This window comes from Macrobrachium nipponense, chromosome 2 (assembly GCF_015104395.2).
Source record: "Macrobrachium nipponense isolate FS-2020 chromosome 2, ASM1510439v2, whole genome shotgun sequence".
Lineage (NCBI taxonomy): Eukaryota > Metazoa > Arthropoda > Malacostraca > Decapoda > Palaemonidae > Macrobrachium > Macrobrachium nipponense.
Genome location: NC_087201.1, coordinates 83507786 through 83526594, shown reverse-complemented (window position 1 = coordinate 83526594; position 18809 = coordinate 83507786). Strand labels below are relative to the sequence as shown.

Here is an 18809-nt window from a genome sequence, read left to right as displayed (position 1 = left end):
GACTTGTTGCTCCTCCAAGCACCAGTTGGGGGGCGCCAGACTCCTGAACTTTGCAGAGTATGGGCACAAAGGGGAGCCGACCTTTGGTCAGTGTCGGTCCTGAAGAAGGGATATGTAATCCCCTTCGACGACAGCCCGCCCTAACATCTACGCCTCGGGAACTGTCAGCGAGGTACAGAGACCCCGTTAATGCGAAAGACTCTCCTTCAAATGGTGGAGCAAATGTGGGAAAAAGAGGCCATCGAACTTGTGCAGGATCCACACTCCCCGGGATTTTACAATCGCCTTTTTCTAGTACCAAAGGCATCGGGGGGGTGGAGGCCAGTTCTGGACGTAAGCGCTCTGAATCGCTTCGTACAGAAAAAGAAGTTTCGTATGGAAACGTCCGCCTCTGTAATGTCGCGCTTCGCCCAGGAGATTGGATGGTCTCTCTGACCTGCAAGACGCCTATTTCACGTTCCCATTCACCATTTGTCAAAGAAATATCTTCGCTTTGTGATAGGAGACAAGATCTTTCAGTTCAGGGCTCTGTGCTTCGGACTGTCTACAGCCCCACAAGTATTCACCAACCTGATGGCGAATGTAGCAAGATGGCTTCACCTAGAGGGATAAACATCTCCCTCTACTTGGACGACTGGCTGATCAGGGCCAAGTCGAAGAGTCAGTGCTTGGAGGACTTAGAAGTAACAAGGAACATGATAGATTCGCTAGGGTTGCTCGTCAACCTCGAGAAGTCACAACTGATCCCAGCCAGAACTTGGTCTATCTGGGGATTCAGATGGATTCTCGGGGTTTTCGGGTACAACCTGCGCGAGAAAGAATCTCTTGAGGTGCGTCTAAAATCGCGAGCGTCCTAGAAAGAAAGAACATCTCAGCGAGGGATTACCTGAGCCTTCTAGGGACCCTGTCCCCCTCATTGGAAAAGTTCTTCTCGCTAGGGAGACTTCACCTCCGCCCTCTTCAGTTTTTCCTCAAAGAGGTGTGGAGTTGGAAAAGACGGGTCAACTCTCGGACGTCTTCCAACTTCCACAAGAGGTAAAAGATCATATGAAGTGGTGGATCCCTCAGCTTCAAAGAACGAAGGCGTATCGCTTGCCCTGCAGAACCCAGACCAAGTGTTGTTTACCGACGCTTCGGAGTCGGGATGGGGGAGCGACGCTGGGAGCAAGGGAGTGTCAGGCACCTGACAAAGGTAACAGGTGTCCCTGGCACATCAATTGCAAGGAACTTGTGGCCATACACCTAGCCTTAAAGTTCTTCGAACAGATAGTCAGAGACGGGGTGATACAGATAAACTCAGACAACACCACGGCTCTGGCTTACATACGCAAGCAAGGAGGCACGCACTCTTTCTCCCTCTATCAGTTGACAAGACACCTGTTAACCTGGACGGAAGAAAGAGGCATAACTCGCCTCATCACAAGGTTTGTTCAAGGGATCAAGAATGTGAGAGCGGACAGACTGAGCAGGAGAAACCAGGTCCTTCCCACAGAATGGACTCTTCACGAAGAAGTGTGGTCGAAGTCTTTGGTCCCTGTGGGGGGGAGACCTCACATAGACCTGTTTGCGACGTTCCTCTCCAAAAGAATAGAGACCTTTTGCTCTCTAGTAGTAAGATCCGAGAGCCTTCGCAATAGACGCGCTTTCTCCATGGATTGGTCGGGTGGGTGGTTACGCTTACGCCTTTCCCCCGTTCAAATCCTGGGGGAAGTGCTCAGGAAGTTCGTAGCTTCGAAGAGCACGAAGTTGATACTCATAGCCCCATTTTGGCCAGCCCAGGAATGGTTCACGGAGGTACTGGAGTGGATAGTGGACTTCCCAGATCGCTTCCAACAGACACGATCTACTCAGACAACCCCACTTCGAGAGGTTTCATCACAACCTCCCAGGTCTCGCTCTGACTGCCTTTCCGACTATCGAAAGACTTGTCAGAGCGAGAGGCTTTTCTCGCAAGCTGCGGGCTCTATCGCTAGAGCCCGCAGAGCTTCGACGAGAAGAGTATACCAGTCGAAGTGGGAAGTCTTTAGGAGGTGTGTAAGGGTCAGAAGCTGTCCTCCTCCAGTACCTCTATAGTGAATATTGCCGATTTCCTCCTCTTTCTGAGAGAGGAATCACACCTATCTGTCTCGACAATAAAAGGATAACGAAGCATGCTGTCTTCAGTATTCAGGAATCGAGGCCTGGACATTGCTAACGACAAAGATCTACACGATCTAATTAGATCTTTTGAGACTTCGAAAGCAGCTACTCCTAGAACACCTAGTTGGAATCTAGACGTGGTCCTGAAATTCCTCTCATCGGATAAATTCGAACCTTTACATCTCGCGTCCTTCCGCGACGTCACTAGGAAATGCTTGTTCCTGGTGGCTCTCGCTACAGCCAAGAGGACGAGCGAATTACACGCTCTGGATTCCACGGTGGGTTCAAAGGAGATGCTGCTATCTGTTCTTTTCCAGACAATGTTTCTGGCAAAGAACGAAAACCCATCAAAGCCTTGGCCCAGAAGTTTTGAGGTAAAAGGCCTATCTAAACCTGGTAGGCAGAGAGATAGAGAGATCTCTCTGTCCAGTGAGAGCTCTTAAATACTATTTAGAGAGGAAGAGACAGATGGGAGCTTGTCAACAAGGTCTTTGGTGTGCAGTGAAGAACCCCAAACGACTCATGTCCAAGAACGCCTTGGCTTTCTTTGTGAGAAGCGTTTATTACGGACGCTCACAAGAACTGCTCGGAGGAATCCTTCGGTCTTCTAAAGGTCAAGACGCATGAAGTAAGAGCAGTAGCAACGTCTTTGGCGTTCAAAAGAATATGTCTCTGAAGAATATCATTGAGACTACATATTGGAGTGCAATTCAGTGTTTGCATCTCATTATCTGAAGGACGTGAGAGTGACCTATGAGAAGTGCTTCTCGCTAGGTCCTTTTGTATCAGCAGATACAGTATGGGTCTTGGAGCAAAGACTGATCCTTAATTTTGTGTTTTTATCGTAACATAAACCCTCTTGTCAGATATGGTGCTTGGTTTTCTAGTAGCAAGCTCACTACTGTCGCACTGGGAGCAGAGTGTCATTGCTGGTAGGGGATCAAGGGTATGTATGACTAGTAGGGGAGTACAAAATTTTTTTTGTATATTTTGTAATAATGAAAGTGTAATTATGTTTTCGAGTTTTTGGTTGTTTGTAGGAGTTCGGGGATAACTCCTTACAATCTTAGAACTAACATGGATGTTAGGATCAGGTGATCGGATCTTGGTTTTGTGCTCCTTGACAAGGTGTATTGTCATGTTAGTGGAATAGCACCCAATGACAAAGGCCTTTAGGCTCTGCCGAGTAAGTGGATAAGACCCCATTGGCAGACCCACAAGAACTCTTAGCCATAGATCATTATCTCGCTGAGGCTCTTGAGGCTAAGCAGACTCCAAGGCAGTAGCCGCGAAGTCTTCAGCCTAATAAGGTAGGAACCAAGGTTTATAAATACCTACAACATATGTTGTTTACCTGTCTATTTCAGTAGTTAGCTGTCTCTTACCCACCACCAATGGGTGCTAATCAGCTAAGTATATATCTGGCAGGGAAGTTTGAATGTAATTAAAAATGATATTTGTCATGTTACAATAATAAGTTTTATACATACTTACCTGACAGATATATACGATTAATAGCCCACCCAGCCTCCCCGCAGGAGACAGGTGGAAGAGAAGAATTCTGATTAGAAAACGGGGATGGTTCCTAGTCCTGCCACCCAGGGCAGGGCGGTAGATCACCTGACCTACCTGTAGCGTTTTGTGCCGTGCCGCGAAATTTGAAATTCTGTCGGAGACGACGGAGTCTATAGCTAAGTATATATCTGTCAGGTAAGTATGTATAAAACTTTATTGTAACATGACAATATCATTTTTGTCACTTTAGAGGTGTTCAATTTTCTGGATTGGTCACTCGGAGTTCTGGCCAACAAATCTAAGGATCCGGAGTTTCTGAAAAACCCAGAAATTCTCCATAGCGTCCTGTCCTGCATGGACAAGGCAGTACAGGACGGTTCGGGTGAAGTGGCTTCCCTTTTTGGTGCTGGTCTCCTGAAAAAGAGATCAGTGTATGGATCCCTATTATCGAAAGGGGTTTCTCCGAGCCAGAGGACTGCCTTACTGTTCGCCCCTCTATCAGATCAGCTGTTTCCTTCTCAGTTAGTGAAGGATATATCTCGCTCGCTAACTGAGAAGGCGACACAAGACCTACTAACGCAAACGTCCAAGAAAGGACGCCCGGTAGTGTCGACGGTTAAGAAGGAATCTCGTCCTCCTCAGCAGCCCTTTCGTGGAGGTGCAGCGGCTCGTCCCCCTGCCAGAAAGAAGAGCTCGGAAAAGAGAGGAAGGTCTTCATTTAGGCCCTTCAAGAAATCAAAGTGACTTGTTGCCTCCAAGCACCAGTGGGCGCCAGACTCCTGAACTTTGCAGGAGTATGGGCAAAAACAAAAAGGGTAGCCGACCCTTGGTCAGTGTCGGTCCTCAAGAAGGGATATGTAATCCCCTTCGACGACAGCCCGCCCCTAACATCTACGCCTCGGGAACTGTCAGCGAGGTACAGAGACCCGTTAATGAGAAAGACTCTCCTTCAAATGGTGGAGCAAATGTGGGAAAAAGAGGCCATCGAACTTGTGCAGGATCCACACTCCCCAGGATTTTACAATCGCTTTTTCTAGTACCAAAGGCATCGGGGGGGTGGAGGCCAGTTCTGGACGTAAGCGCTCTGAATCGCTTCGTACGACAAAAAGAAGTTTCGCATGGAAACGTCCGCCTCTGTAATGTCGGCGCTTGCGTCCATGGAGATTGGATGTCTCTCTGGACCTGCAAGACGCCTATTTCCACGTTCCCATTCACCATTTGTCAAAGAAATATCTTCGCTTTGTGATAGGAGACAAGATCTTTCAGTTCAGGGCTCTGTGCTTCGGACTGTCTACAGCCCGCAAGTATTCACCAACCTGATGGCGAATGTAGCAAGATGGCTTCACCTAGAGGGGTATAAACATCTCCCTCTACTTGGACGACTGGCTGATCAGATGGCCAAGTCGAAGAGTCAGTGCTTGGAGGACTTAGAAGTAACAAGGAACATGACAGATTCGCTAGGGTTGCTCGTCAACCTCGAGAAGTCACAACTGATCCCCAGCCAGAACTTGGTCTATCTGGGGATTCAGATGGATTCTCGGGGTTTTTTTCGGGTATATCCTTCGAGAGAAAGAATCGCTCGAGGTTTGTCGAGAATCTCGAGCTTCTTAGAGAGAAAGAACAGCTCAGCGAGGGATTTCCTGAGCCTTTTAGGGACCCTGTCCCCTCATTGGAAAAGTTCTTCTCGCTAGGGAGACTTCACCTTCGCCCTCTTCAGTTTTTCCTCAAAGAGGTGTGGAGTTGGAGACGGGTCAACTCTCGGACATCTTCCAACTTCCACAAGAAGTAAAAGATCATCTGAAGTGGTGGATCCCTCCGCTTCAAAAGAACGAAGGCGTATCGCTGCTCTGCAGAACCCAGACCAAGTGTTATTTACCGACGCTTCGGAGTCGGGATGTGGGGAGCGACGCTAGGAGCAAGGGAGGTGTCAGGCACCTGGACAAAGGAACAGGTGTCCTGGCACATTAATTGCAAGGAACTAGTGGCCATACACCCTAGCCTTAAAGTTCTTCGAAGAGATAGTCAGAGACGGGGTGATACAGATAAACTCGGACAACACCACGGCTCTGGCTTACATACGCAAACAAGGAGGCACGCACTCTTTCTCCCTCTATCAGTTGACAAGACACCTGTTAACCTGGACGGAAGAAAGAGGCATAACTCTCCTCACAAGGTTTGTTCAAGGGATCAAGAATGTGAGAGCGGACAGACTGAGCAGGAGGAATCAGGTCCTTCCCACAGAATGGACTCTTCACGAAGAAGTGTGTCGAAGTCTTTGGTCCTGTGGGGGAGACCTCACATAGACCTGTTTGCGACGTTCCTCTCCAAAAGAATAGAGATCTTTTGCTCTCTAGTGGAAGATCCGAGAGCCTTCGCCATAGACGCGTTTCTCATGGATTGGTCGGGTGTGGACGCATACGCCTTTCCCCCGTTCAAAATCCTGGGGGAAGTGCTCAGGAAGTTCGTAGCTTCGAAGAGCACGAAGTTGACACTCATAGCCCCATTTTGGCCAGCCCAGGAATGGTTCACGGAGGTACTGGAGTGGATAGTGGACTTCCCCAGATCGCTTCCAAACAGACACGATCTACTCAGACAACCCCACTTCGAGAGGTTTCATCACAACCTCCCAGGTCTCGCTCTGACTGCCTTTCGACTATCGAAAGACTTGTCAGAGCGAGAGGCTTTTCTCGCAAGGCTGCGGGCTCTATCGCTAGAGCCCGCAGAGCTTCGACGAGAAGAGTATACCAGTCGAAGTGGGAAGTCTTTAGGAGGTGGTGTAAGGGTCAGAAGCTGTCCTCCTCCAGTACCTCTATATGAATATTGCCGATTTCTCCTCTTTCTGAGAGAGGAATCACACCTATCTGTCTCGACAATAAAGGATACCGAAGCATGCTGTCTTCAGTATTCAGGAATCGAGGCCTGGACATTGCTAATGACAAAGATCTACACGATCTAATTAGATCTTTTGAGACTTCGAAAGCAGCTACTCCTAGAAACACACCTAGTTGGAATCTAGACGTGGTCCTGAAATTCCTTTCATCGGATAAATTCGAGCCTTTACATCTGGCGTCCTTCCGCGACGTCACTAGGAAATGCTTGTTCCTGGTGGCTCTCGCTACAGCCAAGAGGACGAGAGAATTACACGCTCTGGATTCCACGGTGGGGTTCAAAGGAGATGCTGCTATCTGTTCTTTCCAGACAATGTTTCTGGCAAAGAACGAAAACCCATCAAAACCTTGGCCCAGAAGTTTTGAGGTAAAAGGCCTATCGAACCTGGTAGGCAGAGAGATAGAGAGATCTCTCTGTCCAGTGAGAGCTCTTAAATACTATTTAGAGAGGAAGAGACAGATGGGAGCTTGTCAACAAGGTCTTTGGTGTGCGGTGAAGAAACCCCAAAGACTCATGTCCAAGAACGCCTTGGCTTTCTTTGTGAGAAGCGTTATTACGGACGCTCACAAGAACTGCTCGGAGGAATCCTTCAGTCTTCTAAAGGTCAAGACTCATGAAGTGAGGGCAGTAGCAACGTCTTTGGCGTTCCAAAAGAATATGTCTCTAAAGAATATCATTGAGACTACATATTGGAGGTGCAATTCAGTGTTTGCATCTCATTATCTGAAGGATGTGAGAGTGACCTATGAGAAGTGCTTCTCGCTAGGTCCTTTTGTATCAGCAGATACAGTACTGCGGGTCTTGGAGCAAAGACTGATCCTTATTTTGTGTTTTTAGCGTACATAACCCCAAATCTTGTCGATATGTGCTTGGTTTTCTATTAGCAAGCTCACTACTGTCGCACGGGACAGCAGAGTGTCATTGCTGGTAGGGGATCAGGGGTATGTATGACTAGTAGGGGAGTACAAAATTTTTTTTGTATATTTTGTAATGAAAGTGTAATTATGTTTCGAGTTTTTTGGTTGTTTGTAAGGAGTTCGGGGATAACTCCTTACAATCTTAGAAACTAACATGGATGTTAGGATCAGGTGATCGGGATCGGTTTTGTGCTCCTTGAACAAGGTGTATTGTCATGTTATGGAATAGCACCCAATGACAAAGGCCTTTAGGCTCTGCCGAGTAAGTGGATAAGACCACCCCATTGGCAGACCCACAAGAACTCTTAGGGGCCATAGATTCATATCTCGCTGAGGCTCTTGAGGCTAAGCAGACTCCAAGGCAGTAGCCGCGAAGTCTTCAGCCTAATAAGGTAGGAACCAAGGTTTATAAACCTACAACATATGTTGTTTACCTGTCTATTTCAGTAGTTAGCTGTCTCTTACCCACCACCAATGGGTGCTAATCAGCTAAGTATATATCTGGCAGGGAAGTTGAATGTATAAAAATGATATTGTCATGTTACAATAAAGTTTTATACATACTTACCTGACAGATATATACGATTAATGGCCCACCAGACCTCCCCGCAGGAGACAGGTGGAAGAGAAGAATTCTGATTAGAAAACGGGGATGGTTCCTAGTCCTGCCACCAGGGCAGGGCGGTAGATCACTGACCTACCTGTAGCGTGTGCCGCGAAATTTGAAATTTCCTGTCGGAGACGACGGAGTCTATAGCTAAGTATATATCTGTCAGTGGTAAGTATGTATAAAACTTTATTGTAACATGACAATATCATTTTTTGTTTCAGTTGATCGAGAGCCAGGAAAGAGGAAAGTTAAGCCATCAAAAGCAGCTCTCATTGATCTTGCAGAATTAGATTTAGGTGAGAGTTCAGATGACAGTGATTTTAATGTTGATGAAGCCAAACTCAATGATGATGATGACATATCCATAAATAGTGATCCTGATGCTATGGATAACGATGACGATGATGATGATGGTGAAGATGACGAGGAAGAGGATGAGGAAGAGGAAAGTGAAGGAGACGTAGCACTACCCCCTGTTAATGATAAAAATCTTAGTGTTTCACAGCTCTTGGAAAGAGCTAGGAAAACTCAGGCTCTGGAGATGGAAAAGGTTAGTGTTTATTGCTCAAGGGTATAAAGTAAATAGAAAGGAGGGAATTCTATTTGATGTATTATTGCACACTTGTGAAATAGTAATAACATAATTTGTACTATAGTGGTTTTTTACTACAAAAATTTATTATCATGTAATAATAAAACAGATTCTGTGACTTTAATGTATTATAAAAAAAAAAAAAATTGTGGTATGTATCTATATTAATTTTGAATAGTACCCACACTATAGGTGTCATAATTTGTTACTGTGAATTGTATGGATATATATGTGTATGAAATTTCATTAAAAGGGAAATATCAATACAATGTGCATTCAGATTTAATTTCAGAAGCTTACCTTCTAACTCAGAAATAAAATAGAGTTAGATAGGTGGTTGATTTGATTGATCTTTTTAATTATCACTTTTTTATTTTAAGGTTTGCCAGTCATTACAGGGGGTATGCTTAGTAAAGAATACAGAGGTGATAAGAGAGTAACGATTGAAATGGTATGGGCATGTGTTAAGGATGGATGACGAGTGGGGAGTGAAGAGGCCTTGGGAGGAACCTGTTAGAGGAAGATCTAGAGGGAGACAGGGAATTAGTTGGCTAGACAAAGTGAAGGGAGATGAGGAGAGAAGAGCTTTGGTGGAGGATGATGCCTGTGATAGAAGGCAGTGGAGAAGGTGCATCAGGTAACCGACCCCGTAATGTAGGGATAATGGTGGGAAAGAAGAATCATTACGGAGAATACTACATACATCTTTTGTCATGCCCATTGTAGTATGTATATGTCACTTTTTATTTAGGTTTGGAGGCACATATAACCTAGCCTGTTAGAATTTTGGTATCTTTTTATTTCACTTTTCTCACTCTTATTTACATATTTACCTTTTGTCACCTTTAGATAAAGTCAGCATTTCAGTTCTATTTTTATATGGAAACCAGGAATGTAGATAGCACTTGACAGTTCAGTACTTGGGGCATTTGGTGTTGAGAGAAAACTCTACTTGCAATCAGGGATTTTGCTGCCTTTAAGAAACTATCTAATTGTTTACAAGTAAAGCTTGAGAGCAATAGAAATAATTTCTTAGTTTTTTTTTTAATGCTAGGTAACTTAGGCATTTTACTTTTTAATGTATTTAGCACCATACAATTACGTATAGTAGTTTTAGCTGTTCAATGGCTGAAATTTTCAGTTATAGATGATTTCATCTGAGCAGTCCTTGACAGAAGGTGGACATGTCTCAGCCAAGAGACTTTTAAGAATCAGATTATGGTACACATTTCTCTATCAAAATGGTGTCAAGTAGTGGATGGATCAAATTGTTAAGTTAAATAAACTTGCGTATCACCTTTTAAAACCTGTGTGGAAATTTGTTCTCCACGCTGAAGTGTGTTGTCAATCTTCAATCTTAGCTCCATGGCAATATCACAGAAGATGAGTAACCAGAAAAGGTCAGGTTAACCCGTGAGATTGTAATAACATCAAGTGACTGTTCACACATTTCCATATCATAGCAGTCCAGTGGGTTTAGTGAGGCATTAAGGTGGCAGAGGCATCCTTAGCAATGGCCTCCATGGCAAATGATGAAAATCTAACTTTTGAAGATTAGCCCTTTTTCAAGCCTTGAATCTTAGTAGAATAAGAAATTGAATTTTTGGTGCATGAAGATCACATAAAATTTTGTGTCTTTGAAAAACAGGTAATTCCCAGGGAATCATGAATTATAAAAACAATTGATTATCTTTGTTTTGGTAGACTTATAATTTATACAGAAAAATCCTTGAAGAATATTCTTTATTTTAATCATAGTATAGCATGTCCTCATTTTAAACTAACCTGCTACCATGTTAGAAACTGTATTATGCTCCGAGGCTTTTAAGGTTAATCATACCTTGAACTTCTCAAACAATGTAAAAACATCTAGGATGTGTTGGTTAATGATATTTCATAGTCTGACATATTTTTGTAGGATTTTAAAGTTTTCTTAAACATTTTAAATGTGTTCTATAGGTTATTGCTTAAAGATTGTCAAGCATCAGTAGTTGTGTTCACTGGCAGTGTTTATGATGTTTCAGGGGATAGAGCGTCCTAGAATTCTGGTATGCTCTGTGTGCCTTGGTGACCATTCAGATGACCTGAATGAAATTGTGACTTGTGATGGTTGTAGTGTATCTGTTCATGAAGGCTGCTATGGCATTAGTGACTCGGTGTCTGTGTCAAGCACAGTTTCTTCAAGTTCAACAGAACCTTGGTTTTGCGATGCCTGTAAAGCTAGTGTTGACCAGCCACCCTGTGAATTATGTCCAAATTTAGGTATGTTCAGGTGGATTATTTTGTTGCTGTTAAAATGTTCTTTTTGTTCATGAAACTTACCTGCAGATATATATATAGCTGTATTTCTGACGTCCGACAGAATTTCAAAATTCGCACAAAAAAAATACACGTAGTGGGGCGGCTCAGGTGGTAGTACCCATTCCCTTCCCGCCGCTGGGCGGGGCGGATATCAGGAACCATTCCCATTTCTATTCATATTTTTTCTGTCGCCGGTGCTGCAAACATCTGTTTACAGTACCATCCGTCTAGGATTTTTCATATCTCGCTTAATATTATCTGGATTGACTTTTGGTATCGACTTCTGGATTGTTTGGATTGGCACGCGTAATAGATGGATGGTTTTTGATTTTGGATTGGCTTTTCTGGATTCAGTATGTCTGGATCAAGTTCGGGAAGTTTCAGAGTGTGTGTAGGAGAGAATGTAAGGTGAGGCTTCTTAAACCTTCAGTTGATCCTCACACAGTTTGTATGGATTGCAGGGGGCAAGGTTTGCGTGGTTGATGATCGGTGCATGAATGTAAGGATTTGGATGATGATAAATGGAGGATGTATGAGGACCTATCGGCGTAAATTGGAGCGCGATAGAGTCAGGAGGTCTTCTCCAAGGGCAGCTCTAAACTAAAGGTAAGGATAGTAACATTTCTCTCCTCTTAACACCAGTAGATTTCGCCCAACCTAATCCGTTTGTTGTGCCTTCGGGCCCCAGTGCTGTGTCGGAGAAGGTAACACCCCTTTCTCTGATTCTTTAGAGTCTATTCGTGCTCTCGAATCTAAAAGTTTGGCCCTAGAAACCGGCCAGTGAAAGTTTGTGTTAGTGCCCCTAGTGTTGTGGAGGGGGCGGGGTTCAGAATCGGCCCCATAATGCTCTAGGCCTAGACCTCTATCGGGACTCCCAGGACTCAGGAGTGGGTATGTCGAAAGCCGCCCAAGGAGGGTTACGGGGGCTCCCCACCCCCCGATTCTGGCGTCCCTTCGGCAGGCCTTGTTGCTAAATCCCAGGGGCTGCCAAGGAGCGCGCACGAGCGCGTAATCCTGAAAAGAAAATTGCTTTTCGTCCTCCGAAGCGTCCCTCCCCCGCGAAGGGGTGGAGCGCTCGGAGAGACTCGCGTCCGTTGAAAAGGACTTTTTCGCTTTGAGGGACGCTTCACGTCCTATGTCTCCTCTTTCGTCAGAGGACGTTATGACTTTCCTTCCTCAGAGAGAGGAAGGCTTTCTTCCGATGAGGACGTTTCGTTTCCACGCACAGGCGTGTTTTCACCTGAGAGGCGATATCTGTACCTGCTAGAAGGAAGGAGGCGTCCCCTCGCCCCTCGCTTCTCGCAGTCTCAGTCCTGCCCCTTCTTTTGCTCCTTCGTCACCTACGAAGGATATCCTTGTGTCCCTTCAGGGACCAGATTACGTCGTGATGGCTCAGAGGACTTGCCAGCAAGCAGTCGAGCTAAGCGTAGGAAGGACGTTCGGCTGCCCGTCAAGAGGACGAAGCGGCCTCATTCTCTCTCAGCTCGCTCGCTCTCTCTCCGCCTCCGGATCGTCAACGTTCTCGTTCTCCTAGCAGGACCTTTTACTCTCTCAGGAGAAGACGCTCGTCAGGACGCTCGGCGTTCGAAGCAGGACGCTTTACGCTCTCGGCAAGTAGCGGTTGAGGACGCTCGGCAGGACGCTCGGCGTTTCTAGACAGGACGACTTTTGAGCTCCTCTTCAAGACTTTTAAGGACGCTCGGCAGGACGCTCGGTGCGCGAAGCAGGACGCTTCTGGTTTTAGACAGGACGATTTGAGGACGCTCCCGCAGGACCGCTCGCCGTGTGAAGCAGGACGCCTTTTCGAGCGAAGCAGGACGCTTTTGAGACTGCAAAGCAGGACGCTCGCTTGTCTAAGCAGGACGCTTTTGGCGCCGCTCGTCAGGAACGCTCGCGATTCCTTTCGTAGGGGAGCTTATGTTAAGACAGTTCACGTGGCTTCTAAGGACGCCCTCTTTCGGAAGATGTCCGTGCCTCTAAAGATCAACCGTACGGCCGCTTCCGTACCTGTAAGCGGATACTTCCAACCAACGGAAGTCTTTATTCAGGATTGAGCCTACGGGAGGTACTCCCTCTCCTGATAGGCGTTCTCCAGTTCCATTTAGGGAGGAAGGGGAAACTTAGTAGTCCAGGGAGCTCCGTAGAGAAGAACAGCCCGGGTAGCTCAGCTGTCTCGGACTACAAGGTTCTTGTTAGGCTGTTTACGTTCAGCATTCGGGGGACAAGTCCAGCCGACAGCCCCTAGGTCTCCTCCCTCACAACTTTCGTCTTCCCAAGACCGTAAAGACCCCTGAATTCGTCGAAATGAAGACGTCGCTGTCGACCAGAGGGCGTTTAAGAAACTTCAAGACTTATGTCCAGAAGGAAGGATCAGGGCAAGACCACTTTCGCCATCCACCCTCTAGACTCGCCGGGAAAGGAGGAGTTTGGTATGAGACCAAGGAGGATGTGGGGATAAAGGTCCCTTCGGTCCGCGTTGGTGACTTCTCCAGTTTAGTGACGCCCAGAGGAGGTCTCTCTTAGCGTCTAAGCTAAGACCTGGACTCCCGGTTGAGACTGCCACCACTTGAAAGGGACTTCTTCGTACCGTTAATGTGTTAATTTCCTAGACTGGTGTCTGGGAGTTTGGACCTTCAGTCTAGAAGTCCTGATTCTCTCAGTCTGGGGAGCTGTCCAGCGTGTGTCATGTATGGACAAGGCCGTCAGGGAGGGTATTCGGAGGAGCTAGTTTCGAATTTTGGAACTGCCTTCCTGAAGAAAAGAGCACTGCTGTGCAATTTTACTTGCTAAGTCGGTATCTCCCGCTCAGAAAGCGGAATTGCTCTTTGCGCCTCTTTCGGACCATCTCTTCCCCCAGGCATGGTAAAGGATCTTGCACAGAGTTTGCAAGAAAAGGCGACCCAGGACCTCTTGGTTCAGTCTTCAAGACGTCCAGCGGTTTCCTTCCACTTCAACATCAGCAAACCCCGAAGAAAGTCAAAACCCTTCGCGCCCCCCCGGGGCACCCCCTCGCAGCCCGCTCCTCGAGGGAGAGGTTTTTTCGAGAGGAAGAGCTTTCATTCAAACCGAAAAACAGCAAATGAAGATCTTGTCCTTCAGACACCAGTCAGGGGGCCAGACTGGAATTCTTTGCGGGAGTCTTTGGGAGGCAGAGAGGAGCGGATCCTTGGACCCCTCAAGATAATAGAACGGGGGTACAAGATCCCCTTTCTTCATCCTCCTCCTATTGACTTCAACTCCAGGAGACCTCTCTCCATCCTATCAGGGAGAGAAGAAAAGTGTTTTTCTTTTCGATCTCTTAGACCAGATTGGTCGAAAAAAGAGCGGTGGAAACAAGTCTTGGGACCTAGAGTCACCGGGCTTCTACAACAGGAATTTCCTAGTTTCCGAAGCAGTCGTCAGGTTGGCGCCCGGTCCTGGATGTGAGAGGCTAAATCTTTTTGTAGAAAAGATAAAGTTCAGAATGGAGACGCCTCAGTCGGTGCTGGAGCATGAGACCTGGCGACTGGATGGTGTCTCTAGACCTGCAGGACGCATACTTCCACGTCCCAGTCCACCCTCTTTCAAGGAGTACCTGAGATTCGTCTTGGACAACAGGGTTTGGCAGTTCAGAGCCCTTTGTTTCGGTCCTCAGCACGGCCCCAATGGTTTTCACAATGATTATGAGGAATGTAGCGAAGTGGCTCCATTCGTCAGGAATCAGGATATCCCTCTACCTCGACGATTGGCTGATCAGAGCGTCGTCGAGGCCAGAAGTGTCCTGAAGGACCTTCAGTTTACGCTAGCCTAGCAAAGTCTTGGGTCTGTTTTGGTCAACACCGAAAAGTCGCATCTGACCCTGACACAGTCCATCGTGTTATCTGGGGATTCAGAGGATTCAGTTGGGCTTTTCGGGCGTTTCCATCCCAGGAACGTCAGCGACTGGGGGTTAGAAAGAAAGTCGCAGCCTTCCATAGAGAGAGAAGCTTGTTCGGTGAGGAGTGGAATGAGTCTGCTGGGCACCATTTACCTCACTAGAAAAGTTTGTCTCGCTGGGAAGACTGCACCTCAGGCCTCTTCAACTCTTCCTTGCGGAAGAAGAATGGACGTCGGAAAGGGGACCTGAATGCGATCCTAAGGATCTCCAACGAGTAAGAGTACACTTAAGATTGGTGGCTCGACCCTCAGAGTTACGAGAGGGCCTCTCCTTAAATCTTCTGAGCCCCCCGACCTAGTGTTGTTCTCAGATGCTTCCATTTCCGGTTGGGGAGCAACACTAGGGGGGGAAGAAGTGTCAGGCTCCTGGAGAGGGGAACAGGTAGCCTGGCACATCAATGTAAAGGAACTGCAGCGATATCCTGTCGCTGCAGTTCTTCGAGAAAAACTGTCAAGCAAGGTGTTCAAGTCAACTCGGACAGTACCACAGCCCTTGTTATCTAAAGAATCAGGAGGGACTCGCTCCAGATCCCTTTTTTCTCTGGCGAAGGAAGTTCTGCTATGGGCAGACGCAAGGCGCATCAAGATCCTGACAAGATTGTGGCAGGGGGGGTTCAGAATGTCAGGGCGGACTCTCAGCCGCCGGAATCATTCTACCAACAGAATGGACCTTGCACCAGGACGTCTGTCAAAAGTTATGGAAATTGTGGGGACGCCTCTAGTAGACTGTTCGCTACATCAAGGCGAAGAGGCTTCTCTGTATTGCTCCCGGCTTTATGGACCCAGGGGCAATTGCAGTGGACGCGTTGCTCTGGGACTGGACAGACCTGGATCTTTACGCCTTTCCCCCATTCAAGATCAGGGGGACGTAATGAGAAAGTTTTCGCAGCGTCAGAAGGGACAAGGTTGACTCTGATTGCCCAATGTGGCCAGCAAGAGAGTGTTCACAGAGGTCATGACGTTCCTTGTGGAATTCCCAAGAACGTGCCCTGGAGGAGAGATCTACTAGACAGCCTCACTTCAAAAGGTTTCACCCCAAAACCTCTCCGCTCTGCCCTGACTGCGTTCAAGGACTATCGAAAAAGCTGGCCAGAGCGAGAGGCTTTTCAAAGGCAGCTGCGAGAGCAATCGCAATGCTCGAAGGAGCCTCTTCAAAGAGCTGTCTACCAGTCTAAGTGGTCCTCCCTCAGGGCATGGTGCAAGAAGGAAGGAATTTCCTCTTCCACGACCTCTGTGAATCAGATAGCAGATTTCTTACTCCCCCCCTTATCTAAGAATGTGCAAAAATTGGGCAGTTCCTACAATCAAAGGGTTATAGGAGTATGTTGTCTGACGTTTTTCGCCACAGAGGAATGGACCTCTCCGCAATAAAGGATCTGCACGATCTCTTTAAGGTCGTTTGAAAACCACCAAAATTCCACAAGCAAGACCGCCTCAGGAATTTAGATGCTAAGTCCCTTTGAGCCTCTCCATGAAGATTCTCTAAGGGACTTAACGAGGAAAACGCTTTTCATAGCTTCTCTGGCGACGGCGAAGAGAGTTAGTGAAATCCAAGCGTTCAGTAGCCTAGGGTGGGGTTTCAAGGGAGACAGCGCTGTCTGCTCGTTGAACCTTCTTTCTTGGGCTAAGAACGAGAACCCGTCTAATCCTTGGCCAAAGAGCTTTGAAATCAAAGGAAATATCGAGTCTCGTGGGTCAAGAACCAGAGAGAGCCCTGTGCCCTGTCAGGGCTCTCAAGTTCTAGTGAATAGGATAGAGAGATAAGAGGTCCCTCAGTAATCTCTGTGCTCGGTGAAGAGACCGGATTTGCCGTTTGTCGAAGAATGCTGTTGCTTTTCTTCTTGAGGGACGTCATTAAAGAGGCTCATTCATCTTGCCAGAAGACTATATGAGCCTCTTTAAAGTGAAAGCTCACGAGGTCAAGAGCCGTAGATACCTACTTTGCCTTCCAAAGGAACATGTCTATCAGAGATATTCTTGATAGCACCTTCTGGAGGAGCAATTCCGTATTCGCCCACATTACTACCCCGGGATGTGAGGAACGATTTACGAGAACTGTAGTTCTTTGGGACCCCTTACATTTCGGCAGACACAGTTTTTGGGGCTGAAGGTAGCTCTCTCCCTATCCCTTAGCTTAGTTAGGTAGTTATTGTGTTTTTTGGTTGATGGTGAGATCTTCTGTGAAAATCTCCCATTCCATAGTGAATATCAGGGGTTTTTTGGCGTTAGTTTGGTCAGGTGGTGGTCGGTGCTGTGTTACTGCATATGTTTTGCCTAGATGGTTCTTGTCGCATTGTGGTCACGTCCCGTTGACAGAGCATCCAGAGAGCACCAGCATACAGGTCAAAACCTGGCTGGCAACTCTGATAAAGCATAAGCAGGCTTTAGGTGACAGTAATCACATAGTCTACTTTGCTATCAGGTAAGGGACCAATAAGTTTTAATCTTTTATTTAATTTAAATTTTCCTAAAAAATCCTAGTCTGTCTCACCCACCATCCGAAGGTGTGATTCAGCTATATATATCTGTCAGTAAGTTTCATGAACAAAATGTTATTGTTATAATACGATTAAGTTTGTTCATACTTACCTGGCAGAAATATATACTAGAGTGCCACACCCTCCTCCCCTCAGGAGACAAGGGCCATGAATAAATATGAATAGAAAATGGGAATGGTTCCTGATATCCGCCGCCAGCGGCGGGGAAATGGGTACTACCACCTGACCGCCCACCACTACGTGTGCCGCGAATTTTGAAATTCTGTTCGGACGTCAGAAATACAGTATATATATATCTGCCAGGTAAGTATGAACAAACTTAATTGTATTATAACAATAACACATTTTTTCTTTTCAGATAATTTACAGTATTATTGCATTGTCTTGATTTTAAAAGTTACATGAACATATAAGTGGCAAAGAATCTAATTAGATTTACAGTAGTAGCCATGATATTTTTTTCTCTACTTTCATAGTTTTTAGTTTTAGTATATCTTAGTTTTACCAGACCACTGAGCTGATTAACAGCTCTCCTACGGGTGGCCAGAAGGATTAGATATATTTTACATGACTAGGAACCAATTGGTTACCTAGCAACGGGACCTACAGCTTATTGTGGGATCCGAACCACATTGTATCGAGAAAGGAATTTCTATCACCAGAAATAAATTCCTCTGGTTCCGTGTTGGCCGAGCCGAGAATCGAACTTCGGACCACTGGAATGGTAGCCGAGTGCGAAATGCACTCGGCCAACGTGGAACTATAGCTGGTTCACTTAAGGTAGATTCTTGGATGAGCCGTATTCTTACGAGACGTTTGTTTGGCGGCCGCTGATTGGCTGGTACCGGGAGGTAGGCAGCTCTCAGCCAATCGGCGCCCGCCAAACAAACGTCTTATAGATACATGGCTCACCCAAGAATCTACCTTAAGTGAACCAGCTTTAACTACTTTTATAACTGTATATTTGTTTAGGGACTGTTAGTTAAGTGTATATTGCAGATATGTAGGCTTATGTAATATTTATTAAATTATCAATTTGATTGTGTTAGATGTACTTGGAGCACTACCTTTCAAATTTTATTAATTTTTTTCCAAGGGCCTTTGTTTCATTTTAAATTAGTCTGTGCAGTTTGAGACTATAGTTTTGCAATATAACTATAACTAAGAAAAATTTTAATTTTTTTGGTAATTGTAGTTTTTGTCTTGTTGAACAGAATTGTGCATTAGGTTATTTTACATTAAACCCATTACTGAACAGTGCCCATTTTATTTGTTGTGAAATGTTCCCTGGCAAAACTTTCTGAAGGAAGGAGAGTGGTGCGTGAGTGCATTGAGTATCGAGTCTCAACTGTGAACATGGTTTGTTGTTTATCCATGCTAACAAGCACTTTGATCCCCAGGCTCTTTAGTATTGATTTTTTTTAAGGCTTTCC

The 18809-nt window shown here is 46.1% G+C and overlaps 1 protein-coding gene across 1 annotated transcript in view; it reads left to right on the top strand.

Moving 5' to 3' along the window:
• Positions 1-18809, top strand: part of LOC135221239 (uncharacterized) — a 217346-nt gene that overhangs the window by 19561 nt on the left and 178976 nt on the right. Inside the window, exons 2-3 of the mRNA XM_064259055.1 lie at positions 8292-8620; positions 10687-10924. Coding sequence (XP_064115125.1) covers positions 8292-8620; positions 10687-10924 — 567 coding nt within the window. The remainder of the gene's footprint in view (positions 1-8291; positions 8621-10686; positions 10925-18809) is intronic.